The sequence below is a fragment of the Toxorhynchites rutilus genome, chromosome 3 (genome assembly GCF_029784135.1).
Source record: "Toxorhynchites rutilus septentrionalis strain SRP chromosome 3, ASM2978413v1, whole genome shotgun sequence".
NCBI classification, from domain to species: Eukaryota; Metazoa; Arthropoda; class Insecta; order Diptera; family Culicidae; genus Toxorhynchites; species Toxorhynchites rutilus.
Window position 1 is genome coordinate 133,889,193 of NC_073746.1, and position 13,433 is coordinate 133,902,625.

General features: G+C 36.0%; 1 protein-coding gene across 2 annotated transcripts in view; it reads right to left on the bottom strand.

The window, feature by feature from the left end:
- Positions 1-13,433, bottom strand: part of LOC129775166 (uncharacterized) — a 366,981-nt gene that overhangs the window by 20,724 nt on the left and 332,824 nt on the right. For both annotated transcript variants that reach the window (XM_055779542.1, XM_055779543.1), the window contains 2 exons: positions 7,130-7,232; positions 6,302-6,516 (listed from right to left, as the gene is read on the bottom strand). In XM_055779542.1, the coding sequence (XP_055635517.1) occupies positions 6,302-6,516; positions 7,130-7,232 (318 nt within the window). The remainder of the gene's footprint in view (positions 1-6,301; positions 6,517-7,129; positions 7,233-13,433) is intronic.

A 13,433-nucleotide genomic window follows, 5' to 3' on the forward strand; every position in this document is an offset into this window, starting at 1 on the left:
AAGGGTGGTAGAGGATCATATTTGATGTAAAGCCCATCAAACCATGCGTTAGATCAAATTTAAATCAATAGAGAATTATTGACATTTTTTCAATTTTTTGACTGTGTTGTAAACACGTTCTAAACTAAAAAAAGGTGGTCCTGAACTGGAATCTGACCCGCCTAGGAACTGCTCTATCTACCGAATTACGATATGTCAGATGAGAGGTGTCGATACGCTGACAGTTTGTATTGTGACTTTTTTCCGCTCCTGCTTTTAGTGTCATTTTGGTTTTTTTTTCACCGCTTCAACAAAAAAGGACTTTTAACCTCTACGGAACTTAAGTTGCATTCATTTCGGTCATTTTAGTATTTCATAGAATTATTGAAATACTTTTGCTTGACTCATAGCGGGTGCGGGACGGCCACTCGAATTGTTGGTTGAATAACTCAAGGCGCATTCATGATAACTTTGATGTTTTTTAAAAATTATTTTCATTTATTTTTAATTATGATAATTTCGCAAGGGTTGCACATTAAGCACGTTATAGGTAATTCAGAAAAAATAACACCTCCCACTCTTGTCACGCTTGATCTAAAATACAACGACCTTAATATGTAGCACAATTTTCCCGGATACAATCATCCGCCTAGATTCACGAGTCATTACATTTGGCCATCTCACCCTTAGTGGTGGCCAACTTGACCCGTCATGATTTTAATAGAACCTTTTCCATACCTTTTTTAATTTATCATATAACATTATGGAATTAAAGAAAAACTTTTGGAAGTTAACGTGGTTCCGGAAAACACCATAAAGATCGATGCTGACATAATGAATTGCCTCAATTTTGGATGCATAGTGTTTAATTGTACTCTATGCTTAGGGTGGCCGTCTTACCCCGTATTCCTTTATATCCCACTTCCTCTCATCAATCTTCTTTCTCAACCATAACCCATATAATTTGATTTGTGCGTCTTTTCCGACCTAGTGGGAGCTGATCTGCAAAGAAGGGAATAATTAGGATCACAAATTTTGAACATGTTGAAGAAAGATCTTCTACGTTACTTCACACAACTTAAATACTTCCATTAGAAACAGAAAAAAATATAGGAGGTTGTGTTCAAGACACGACCGCATTGTTGACATAGAAGTACGCTGTGATTTAATTCAAGTCGCGTGTTTATAACTGCGGATATTATTTTATAATGCTACGAAAATTTTAAAATAACCATTCTACCGGTTTGGTCGCCCTGAAATGTTTTTTTTTATTGTAGAATCATTTGGCGATAATTGTTTAATGATTCATTCTTGTGCTCGCAGAACAATACATGCTCGAGATAAGCTCAGCAGTCATCCTTAGTGGAGAAAGTTTTGCTACTGGCAAGCGAAACAAAATCACATACAAAATTCCAGAACGACATTTACTTTCTTGGTGACTAAATAAACGAAATAAACTCTATCTGTTAATCTCAACAACCTCGAAAAGAGTAGCATTGCTTCATTATGATCAAGATTAGCGCAAATGCAATCAAATTGAAAGCAGCTTTGCGGCAGGTACGCGAGCCCAAATAAATCAATAACTTAATATAGCTTATTCAATAACTTGGTATTCCCCAAATAATTTTTTGGTGCACAACCTTAACACCTGCTTCACCATAGTGTCAGTATGCATTGATGACAGAGAACAAACAATGTTAACTGCTTGGAAGAAGGCTGAATAGTTGCCTCAGCAGAGATTCATTACTAATACCCTAGCGTAAATATGTCCCTCCCGCTATCTTTCTTCCTTGTTTATATTTATCACTTCGTCTCGCCCAAAATTTATTTTTCGTTATCACATCCACGTTTTCTTTCCACTTTCGAACGAAGATCAGTTTCATTAGCGCAAACATCAAATGGACTGATAACGCTTGTCAATATGTAATTGTAGAACATATGCGAATTGAATTTTTCGAACTTTCCCATTTTTTTCAGAGTTTTCCGAAAATTTTCAATTGTCATGTTTGGTTGAAATATGTGTATCATTTTCAAGGGACCCCCTCTCCAATCCAGTACTCGTACCCAAAAACCCACACATCCCAAATTTGGCTCAATTTGCTTGATTATTTCTCGAGTTATTCAGAAGTTTGTGTTTTATTTGTGTGGCAGCCACCCTTTAGATAGAGGGGAGGAGTGTCTATCCACTATAGGAACATTTTATGCACCCTAAAACCTTCACATGCCAACTTTGGTTTCGTTCGCTTGACTAACTTCCAAGTAATGCAAAAATTTATGTTTCACTAGCTAACCCGGCAAACTTCGTCCCGCCCATTTACTTGATTAATTCTCGAGTAATGCAGAAATTTGTGTTTTATTTGTATGGCAGCCACCCCTAAGAGAGGGGGGAGGGGTATCTAACCACCATAGAAACATTCATTGCACCCTAAAGTTTCCATATGTCTAATTTGGTTTAATTTGCTTGATTAATTCTCGGGTAATGCAAAAAATTGTGTTTCATTTGTATGGCAGCCCCCTCTAAGAGAGGGGGAAGGAGTATCTTATCACCATAGAAACATTGATTGCATCCTAAAACCTCCACATGCCAAATTTGGTTTCATTTGCTTGATTAATTCTCGAGTAATGCAGAAATTTGTGTTTCATTTGTATGGCAGCCCCCCCTTTGAGTGGGGGAAGGACTGTCTAACCATCATAGAAACATTTATTGCATTTGGCTTCATTTGCTGGATTAATTTCCGAGTAATGCAGAAATTTGTGTTTCATTTGTATGGCAGCCCCCCTTTGAGTGGGGGAAGGACTGTCTAACCATCATAGAAACATTTATTGCACCCTAAAACTTTCACATGCCAACTTTGGTTTCGTTTGATTGATTAATTTCCGAGTAATGCAAAAAATTGTGTTTCATTTGTATGGCAGCCCCCTCTAAGAGAGGGGGAAGGAGTATCTTATCACCATAGAAACATTGATTGCATTCTAAAACCTCCACATGCCAAATTTGGTTTCATTTGCTTGATTAATTCTCGAGTAACGCAGAAATTTGTGTTTCATTTGTATGGCAGCCCCCCCTTTGAGTGGGGGAAGCACTGTCTAACCATCATAGAAACATTTATTGCACCATAAAACTTTCACATGTCAACTTTGGTTTCGTTTGCTTGGTTAATTTCCGAGTAATGCAGAAATTTGTGTTTCATTTGTATGGCAGCCCCCCCTTAGAGAGGGGGGAGGGGTCTCAAAATATCAGGAAAACCTTCCCCGGCCCCAAAAACCCCTACATACCAATTTTCATGTCGATCGGTTCAGTAGTTTCCGAGTCTATAAGAATCAGACAGACAGACAGACATCACTCCATTTTTATATATATATAGATTTGTATGGCAGCCCCTCCTTAGAGAGGGGAGAGGAGTGTCTAACTACCATAGAAACATTTATTGCCTCCTAAAACCTCCACATGCGAAATCTAGTTTCGTTTCGCATTAATTGCCGAGTAATGCAGGAATTTGTGTTTCATTTGTATGGCATTCCCCCCTTAGGGAAGGGGGAAAGGTCTCGAACTATCATAAGAATCTTCCCCGACCCCAAAAACCCCTACATACCAATTTTCATGTCGATCGGTTCAGTAGTTCCCGAGTCCATAAAAATCAGACAGACAGATATATATATATATATATATATATATATATATATATATATATATATATATATATATATATATATATATATATATATATATATATATATATATATATATATATATATATATATATATATATATATATATATATATATATATATATATATATATATATATATATATATATATATATATATATATATATATATATATATATATAGATTACTAATTTGATAATTTGCAACACAAAACAATCGTCAATCATACCATAAAAAAATTGGGCGATTGTTGCTTCGCTACAGGGCCAATGCACAAGGGAGCAGATAAAAATGGGATTTCAGCGTAGCGAAGATGCACTATTTTTACGTACGGGTTGTGAAGCACGCACGTACACATATAAATATTCATATATCGATGACTTGAAGCAACTAAATGTACACACACTTATCTCCGTTTTGCGTTCCTCTCAACAGAGGCCCATTCTGTTAATATTGCCAGTCTAGATTAGCTTAGCTGTCATCCTTTGTGGAGCAAGTTATCCTACCGTCATGCGAAACTAAATCACTGACAAAATTCCAGAACATTCATTTTCTTGGTGAGCCGACAATAGCCTAGCTTTATGATTCCCCACACAATTGTGTAGCTCAAAACATTGATGCAATGGCGTAAGTTTGATGCAATGATTGCAATGCCAAAGACATCAGCGATTGAGTAATTTGGTCGCGTCCACAGCTCAGTCCGAATCGAAGACATGTGATGGTGCAAAACAAGGAAGAACAAGCGATGTTCATTGCTTCGTATCTAGAACGATACTGAATGTTTGCCTTCCCTCCCCTTGTTGAATTAAAGAGACTTTGAACTTCTTTAGATCATTCGTCTCTAGCCTCCAAAAAGGTCATTGGAAAACTCTACTTTTTCCGCATATTACTCCTCCACCCCAATTGTCTTGAGAAGAGCACTCGACCCCTCGCCGTCCAGCTCGCCCAGCAACGGTGTTGTCAAGTCGGTGTCCTCACGTAGAATGAACGTTTGCCTCAGCGAGATCCACTGTTTATACTCTAGGCAAATACTCCCCTCCGTTCTTCTTCATTTCCTTTGTTCACGGAGACTTTAAATCTTACGATTTCTCCTTCGTTGCTCGTCGATAAGTTGCTCTGTTCGGGAAACCATATGAATGACAGAACAAATGTATGGGGAAATGAGATTGCTTCCAATTTTTCAACAATTTAAACCATGTTCAGACTATGGGATAGTAATGTATAGCATATTAAACAAATATTAGAAAATTTCCGATTCGATTGGTATGCATTCGTATAAATCCGTTCGCAGCAAAAATAGGTATTAACGTTATAACGTTTTTTCGTTTAAAAGATATTTAAAAAAGATATTTAAAGTTATACGTTTTGCCTCAAACCTTCCATGCGTCTCCATATAAATATTAACATCAATGGAGACGCATGGGTGGTTCGAAGATAAATATAGAAGTTAATTTTAGAGGCGAATGAACTTAATTTTAATGAACGAATGAACGAATGAACTATTAATATCGTAATTGAATATAATGATAATGTGTTCGGATTAGAAAAACCGTCCGGATTATGAAGTATTATGGTATCAACAATCTTATTTTAACATATTAAGGACCGCACGTTTTGGGGCAAACTTGTACGCTTCATTTGTTCGGATTCCACGAATGAGATCGTTTCCTTCGGTGTGGATGAAACGAAGGCGAGCCATCGGTAGGCCTTGTTAGGTTCTTGGCAAACCAAGGATTTCACCATCAAGTGTAGAAAACACGGGTTATTTCGTGTTCCATCCGTAACAGACGGAACGCGAAACACGAGAAAACTCGTGAGCCGTCCGCAATGTGTTAATACTAATAAAACAGATTAGCCCTGGCTATTGTTTTGCATAATTTGGATGATTTCGATAATCTGAACCTAGAAAAAATAACTAAAAATGAAATTGACAATCCTATTCTCTTATCTTGTGGAAAAATGTAAATGATTTTGATAGTCATTGCTTGCCTGATAAGCCTTTCTCGATAATATGGAGAGGTTTACTATCAGAGAATTTTCTGAATGCTGAAGAACGAATGTAATGTTTCCATTTTTACTGTGTGAAAGTTGCTCCTACAATTGCCCTTTTTAATAACTTTGCTATTGCTTTGTTCTCTACTCACAATATTCCCACCAAGCGCTCGTTCTGAATTCAGTAAAGTCCCAAGTCACGTTCCGCGAAAGTTGAGTGATTCATGGCTTGACTTTCACACTTTGCTGCGAAAATTCTAGAGTTGGACACTCGGCCACCAACCTGAAGCCCCGGGTGAAAATCGAAATGCTTATACTGATTTCACCCACACCTCTGGAGTGGAAACTTCCCTTATATTGCTACCAAGAAAACAAGATGAAAATGAAATATTAAAACTTAAGTTCTTTACCCTTTTGCCCCATTCATCATTTTTTATTTTTTGTGTAAACCGAATGAATGGAAAAATGAAAAACGCTAAGTATGCTTTTGAACTACTCGGGACAGCTTTGCTCGACTCGGGGATTGAATGAGCTTGTTATGTCGGGGGTGTTATTTCGTCATTTGGAAAAAAGTGTCAAACTAGAATTTCGACTTATTAAATCCGTCATAAAAGCCGACTATTAAATAAGCTTGATGATGCATTTCCAAGGTTGGACTTACCACGGCTACCACGATGAGAATGGCCGCCACCAGCGTTCCAGCTGCTACGTACGCGTTGTTTAGATCGAGGGCACCTTCCCGTTGTCCGAAACTTGTTTCAGAGTCACCATAAATGATGCTACTACTGCTTCCATGGATTCCATTCGGACTGTTTTGGCTCAAGTTGTCGGACAGCATCTCGCTCGAGCTTACAACCGTGTCAATTACAAAATTTTCTGAAACGAAAAATAAACGAATCGTTGGTTATTTTTTGCTGAAAAATTTATTGCAATTGATTCAGCCTATCCTCATGTTGCGTATTTTCTCCCATTTAATCTCTATTAATTGGGAAAAATTGCTAGGATAATAATCTCTCTCATGTTTCGACACACACATACCGAGGGGCCATCCGACTGATGTTCTGTTACCTGGCACAATAAAACGAAATGTATTTTACTCTGCCGGTCGGTCACTGATATAACCGAATAAAATCGACAAAGGTAGAATGGAAAGGAAATAAACCTAAAAGAGAGCTCTTCGGAAATTTATATCCCATGAACCCCCGGCAAACATTGGAACATAAATCAGAGAAAAGCCAATTTTTATTACCCAGCGTAAGAGCTGGGGGAAATGAAATAGTTTAAATGTGCAGCAAAAAAAAATGTCCTCGAAAACGAAATTATGGGAAAGTGATAGTCAATTATTTATCAAACGGGGCACAACTGGTTGCGACGTTCGTGACACTTTATCCTGCGGGGGGTCTGCGTAGGTTCCTCTAATTACTATCCAAGAAGCTTAAACGGGTGATTTATGAAGCGACCGGAGCATTTGCAAATTGCTGCTGCTTACCTTTGCACATCTTGCCCGTGAATCCCGGCTTGCAAGCACAGTAAAACGACTCCTCCGTTGTCCAGCAGGTGCCTCCATTGTCGCACGGGTTCACGTTGCATAACTGGCGGATAAAAAAAGGACGAAAAGGGTAAAAATATCATTTATTAGACCGATTTTCTTTTGCATACTGCACCAGCTGCGAATGACATCAAGAAGACTATGTGTCATTGTTATTCTGCAATAAGTTTGTTTCACGGTGTACGAGGCACTGAGGATGAAATGTGAGGGAACCATTCTTACACCCTTTGTTAATAAATGCAATAACTTGAGTTGGTGGAAGAAAATCTTACTAAAGTAGTCCATTCTAAAATAAAAGAGCGAGTTTGTGTTGACTAAATTACATTATATTGTAAAACAATTTTTCACATTACATTATATTGAATTGTTCGTTCACATTGTATCTTTCGGTAAACCCGTTTACACAGTCTATTTTATCGCTAGTAGGAATTGCAGAAAAATGCCACTGAGAATACTTTCCATCACTTTTCTCATTTCTTTTTTTGACGTAAAACTACGTCTCTCAGTAACAAACGATGTTTTACACACCAGTCGAATCGGAAATTCTCTAGGCAACGAGGGCTATGTAGAAAGTAACAGACGATTTTTACTAGCGCGATAGTGGGTGAAACTAAAGTCGCCATCATGTTATAAAAAGACCTCTACGCGTATTCTTCTTCCTTTTCCCACTGTGACTAGTTAAAACGTGCCCTGCGATATAAAATCCCACCACTTGTTAAAATGCGTTCAGTGAAGGATTTGACTACATCGACACTTCATTATTACACTTCAAATTACCACAAACTGAAATGGAATACGGGATTTCAATAGGGTTTGTTGGGCAAATTGTAGTGACTTCCTTGAAAATAACCCTGGGGCCAGAATAAGCTCTCGGAAATGGCTAAAAAAACCTCATCGGTGATATCGTTGTTCAGATCGAAGATCGGTACTATGGATTGCATTACCGTGCCAAAATTTCAATAACCGGTTATTCGGTAATGAAAATTTCATTACCGGTAAAACCGGTAAATCTCCGGTGAAAACATACTTTAAAATACCCAATTTTCTTGAAGAAACGGTTTTTATTTAAAATGATTAGTTTATAAAAAAACATTTTGCAGGTTTTTGTTGGTAAAGGTAATACTTAAGGACACAGAGAATGTTAATTCTGTCGTCTTCTAATCTAGATCGGATCTCATTATGTTGGGCGTACAGTACGAAGAGTACCGAATACCATTGTCATGTATTTGCCTTTGATGCCGTCTGTACGAAAACTCTTGTCCGAGGGTTTTCATCAATCCGTTTATAGACATTAAGCTTGGGCTGGACGTTGATACCTTTGATTGTTGCAATCGTCGTTCAAGTTTTTCCTTGATGCTCAACTGCAAGTTTCGCATCGTCCAGTGGATTTTCTCCTCCTGTTGTCCAGCTACAATATCATCATCGTCAAACTTGATCAAGTCAGGAACAATTTAGAATGCCTGCTTGATCAATACAGTTCGCGACGTGTGATAGAAGACGCCAAAGTCATAATTAATTGTGTCACGATCACGAGCAGAATAATTATTCATATGCGACAGGGGTGGCCAAACTTTTGGGCATTACGTACGACTAATTGTTCAAATGTTAGGCTGCGGTCTACCAACGTTGACTGTATCAAAAAGTCACTAGAAATTGAATGTAGTACAAGACGATAAAATAAAGTTTAAACTAGTGTTGAAAATGGATAGTAGTTTGGCCGGATACCGGATAACAGATATCCGGCCAGCCTCGACCCTCAGCCCTTTATAAGCTTATAAATGACTAAGAGAAATGACAGGCGAATATGAGACAAATGAAATGAATATTTTAGAAATAAATAAACACATTTTTAAATAATGATTATGAACGAATATTAAATTTTTCGTTCAGAATAAATATCCTATTAAATAGTGAATCAAGTTTTCTACAAGGAATCTGGAACAGTTTTTTTCCTGATAGCATTTTATATCATAATATTAAGATTTTTGTAAGTTGTACTTAGAATAGTCTTCAGAGATGGTAATCTGAGAGGTACACTTACTTCACTACAAATCAAATCTAAATTATTATGACCGGCGACCGGTGGTTGAAGTAGTTCGCTTTTATATATTTTATTATAGCTTTTATATATTTTATCATAGCTTTTATATATTCGATGTAATTTTGCATGTTGTTGCATCAAAAAAGTATCTGGACAGAGACGAGACCGCCCAAAGAGCAACGATTTCACTTCGGTGTTCTCCTGGAAATTCATTATTTCATCATCATCATTATTCATCATAATTTACCACTGGTTAATTTTGAGTACTGTTATAAAGTTAATACTGTTATGAATTGATAATAATTAATATTTAATATATAATAAAATTATAACACATTAATAACATAATAATATTTCTGACATGTCAGTAATCACACCTTATTTACTTGTGAAAGATTTTTTTTTGTTTATTGTCTTATGATTTATCCTAAGTTAATTAGTTTTTTTTTTTGTAAATCCGGTCACTATCCGGTACGCAGCCGGGTAGCAAATATTGGCCGAATAGCTACCGGATGTCCTTTTCATCTCTAGTTTTTTTTCTTTCCGGTACACTTTCCTGTACACGCGCGCAAAATCATAACTCGTATATTTGCGCACGGTGACACAGACTGTAATTTTGCTATTGTGTTTTTCTAGGCGTGGTGGTGTTTAATTTAAGTAAAAAATATATATATATAATTGAATCTTCAAACTCCAGAAAATATGTTTTCTTCAACTTCATTCAGTTTCAATAGTCATTTAATTTAGCTATTTCAGAACTGAATTATTGATTCCCAGTCTGTGAGATCGTATGCTCGAGTACAGGATGGTTAATTAAAGGAAAAAAATAGGTCATACTAATAAAAACTAAATAATACATTATTCTATAAAATAAACATAATTTTCGGTTACTAAATCATTGATAAATAATACTTTATTTTGTGTAAAATCTCATCAATCGATATCGTTGATTTTTTAAGAAAATCAGAAATATTGACCCCTATTATGTAAATTGAATCGAACGGTCAATTACATATTTTGAAACGAAATTTGAGATTTTTCTCCCAAAGCAAAATATCAGAAATGCAACAAGTAAACCAAACAGCTCGATGAATTATACCGACAGCTTTCACCCGACTGCAAAATAGAGCATAATTCTATTATTCATAATTAAACATTTAATTTTAGAAATTCCTAATTTCTCGTTCATCAATGTTGTTCCATTCATGCTTAAATTTTATGGAAGAAATCTGCAGAAATAATAACATTCACATAAAGGCATAAAGACAAATATTATTTATGGCGTAAAAAAATTACCGAAATTACCGGTTATTGATTGTAAAATTACCGGTAATTCGGTAATGGAAAATGACCCGGTATTACCGGTAAAACCGGTAACGGTAAAACCGGTTAACAATCCCCAATCGGTACTTAGACCGGCAATTCTGAGATTTAATGAAGCAATCTTAATTATCATAATTTTCGCTATCTTTAACACTAGAACCACCGACCGGTCAAAATGACCGGTTATATAATTTGTTCACAAGACTTTGTCTTGATTTTTTTTATATTTTCTAAAAATGTTGTAACTTTTTCTAACTATAGTTTATTTCCTTTGAAATGTTTATTTTTTTGACAACTATATATAACACTGGTCAAAATTATCGGTTTGGTAAAAATAGGTATATAAAAACTGTCGGTAGTTCTCGTGCTAAGAACACGATTGCGCTTGTACCAATTTTCGGAGGAAGACGAACTTGGAACTGGTTCTACACGAGGACTGCCGGAGAACTTTCAGAGCGACCTTCAGCACGACGCACAGTTCGTTGAATGCATAGAAATGTGGGACAAAAATCATAACAGCAGAATTTAGTCATTGTGACACTTTGGTGTGATGTTTGCATAAATGATATTTGAACAATCGCATAAGTGTCTCAAGCGACAAAATCTTTGTTTGTCTAAACTGAATAGAAATATCAGATTAATTTCTTCTCAAATTTTGAAATGTATAAGACAAACCTGTAAGCTATATGCAACAGACAATGAAAAAGATTTGATCCAGTAATTCAGAATTGATAGACCGTTTCCGGAATTCTCGGGCTAATACAAAATTTTGCCTGATTTTTAAGAAATGATCTTGATTTCTCCTGATTTTTGTACTTTTTACTTTATCAGAATAAAAATTATCCATAAAAATATGAGAACTGTCAACTGTTAAAAAATGAGAACTGTCAACTGTTATGGATCTCCGCTCTGCACATGTGTATTGCTTACATTAAATTCTCCTAATACAAAGCTCTACCAAACTTATTTATTAATATGCATGATCGTTGCAAATCTGAGCAGTTTAAATACGCCTTCTGACACCTCTACGAACGTTCAAAAATTTGTGTTGAAAGAGAAAGCCTATATGTAGAAAACTAATATCTAATCTTTTGAGTATCACGTTCTTTCTTTATTTTAAAAAATAGTCCCGGAACTTTTTGAATGCACTTTGTACACTCGACGAAAAAATCGCTAAACGTATAATTATGAAACGTTCTCAAGGGAAATTTTCAAGGATACACTAGGTTAAACATTAATCTGCTCACATCAGTACTTACTGCATTTTTAAGTGCTTACTGCATGTTTTTTCCATTTTCAGCTAATTAAATTAGACTTTATAAAACAAAGAGAAACCTGTTTTGACACTTTTCAAAAATCGCTGTAGAAAATTTTTGTTTTTGTTTGTTTTTTTTTCCCATCGTAGGAACAAATGTTCCTTATACAGAATTTATTGAATATAGCTGCGAAACAAAAAAAAAAATACCGTTCTGAATCATATTTCGGAAACTTTGTTCTAATATCTTGAAATACTTAATGCACTGATGATATAACTATCAAATTAATATCACAATTGCTTCTTTAGAGTAATACCTTGGTTTTTATTTATAACATAATCGGCAGAAATCTAACCATACTACTCATTATCGTTTGTGTTTGACGTTTCCTTAGCGTGAGCACGTAGAGTTTACCCGTTCATAAACATTTTAATTTCTCCCGTGTTTCATCAGTTCTCATCATCGTTAACAGTTTACTGTGATTGCTTGGTAAGTGTTTCGCAGTTGACTATAAAATATAATCAAGTGTAATGTCATTTTCGTCCAAAAAAATTACAAAATAAAGTGTCCGAAATTTGAATTCAATCTGTCCGAAATTTGATTTAGTATCCGAAGTTTGATTCTTATTCGCTTGATTCGAAAAGCATTTTATTCGATGATTTTTTTATGTTTTCAATCAAATAGGTACCAAAGTAGAAAGCTTAAAAGCGTATTGAACTAATTCATTAAAAATATCAACCAAATAATACCTGTGAATGAAGTTTAGATCTGGTTTCTGCATCATATGCCTTAAGCGTCCGAAATATGATTCAGAACGGTATGATTTGCGGTGCGATCATTACTTATTGAAATGATAATCACCGAAGAAGAAAAGGATAGTTTTTCATTCAGTCTAGATAATCTCTGTAGTGAAAGGTCCCAAAGGGTGTTGATTGCATTGAACATGTTAATTAGATTTGCTATTGCCCGAGTTATCATTCTATCTTCTTCTGTTGGCTTATCGCGAAATTACAGCCATTAAAAAGTCCCTCAAAAAATTCGATGCTGCGAAGTGTACCTCTCTCTCTCTCACGGGGGTCTCCGTAGCCACATTGGTTGCGCGTTCGCTTAGTAAGCGATCGATCGTGAGTTCAAAACTCAAGGCCCTCATTGACCATCTTTGTGTTGTTACAGAATAACTACGTCCACGCAACAATCATCAGCGATGGAGATCGATCCACGGTCGAAATAAGATCGATTCATCCATACAACTGCTCTGCTCTGCAAGACACATCGGGCTGCTGTTCTATAAATAACTCAACAATGATCAATCAACTGTCTCCGCTGTCCGGTCTAACTGGATAATGGAAGAACAGAACGAAAACTCTTACGCCTATATGGCAACTGTGTAAATGTGTACCATGTGCAATGGTATAAAAGGGAATACTCTAACGTCGAAAACATGGCAACTGTGTAATGTGCTAATTATAGATATGATAAACATGTGACATGTACACGATTGAAATTCAGCTCTGTTACAGCTAAAATGCTAATGAGCCTAAAAATAAACAAAAGGGATACAAAAAAGTGTACCTCTGATTTTGAATCTCTGACAATGAATGTATGCTAAAATTTAAAAAGATAA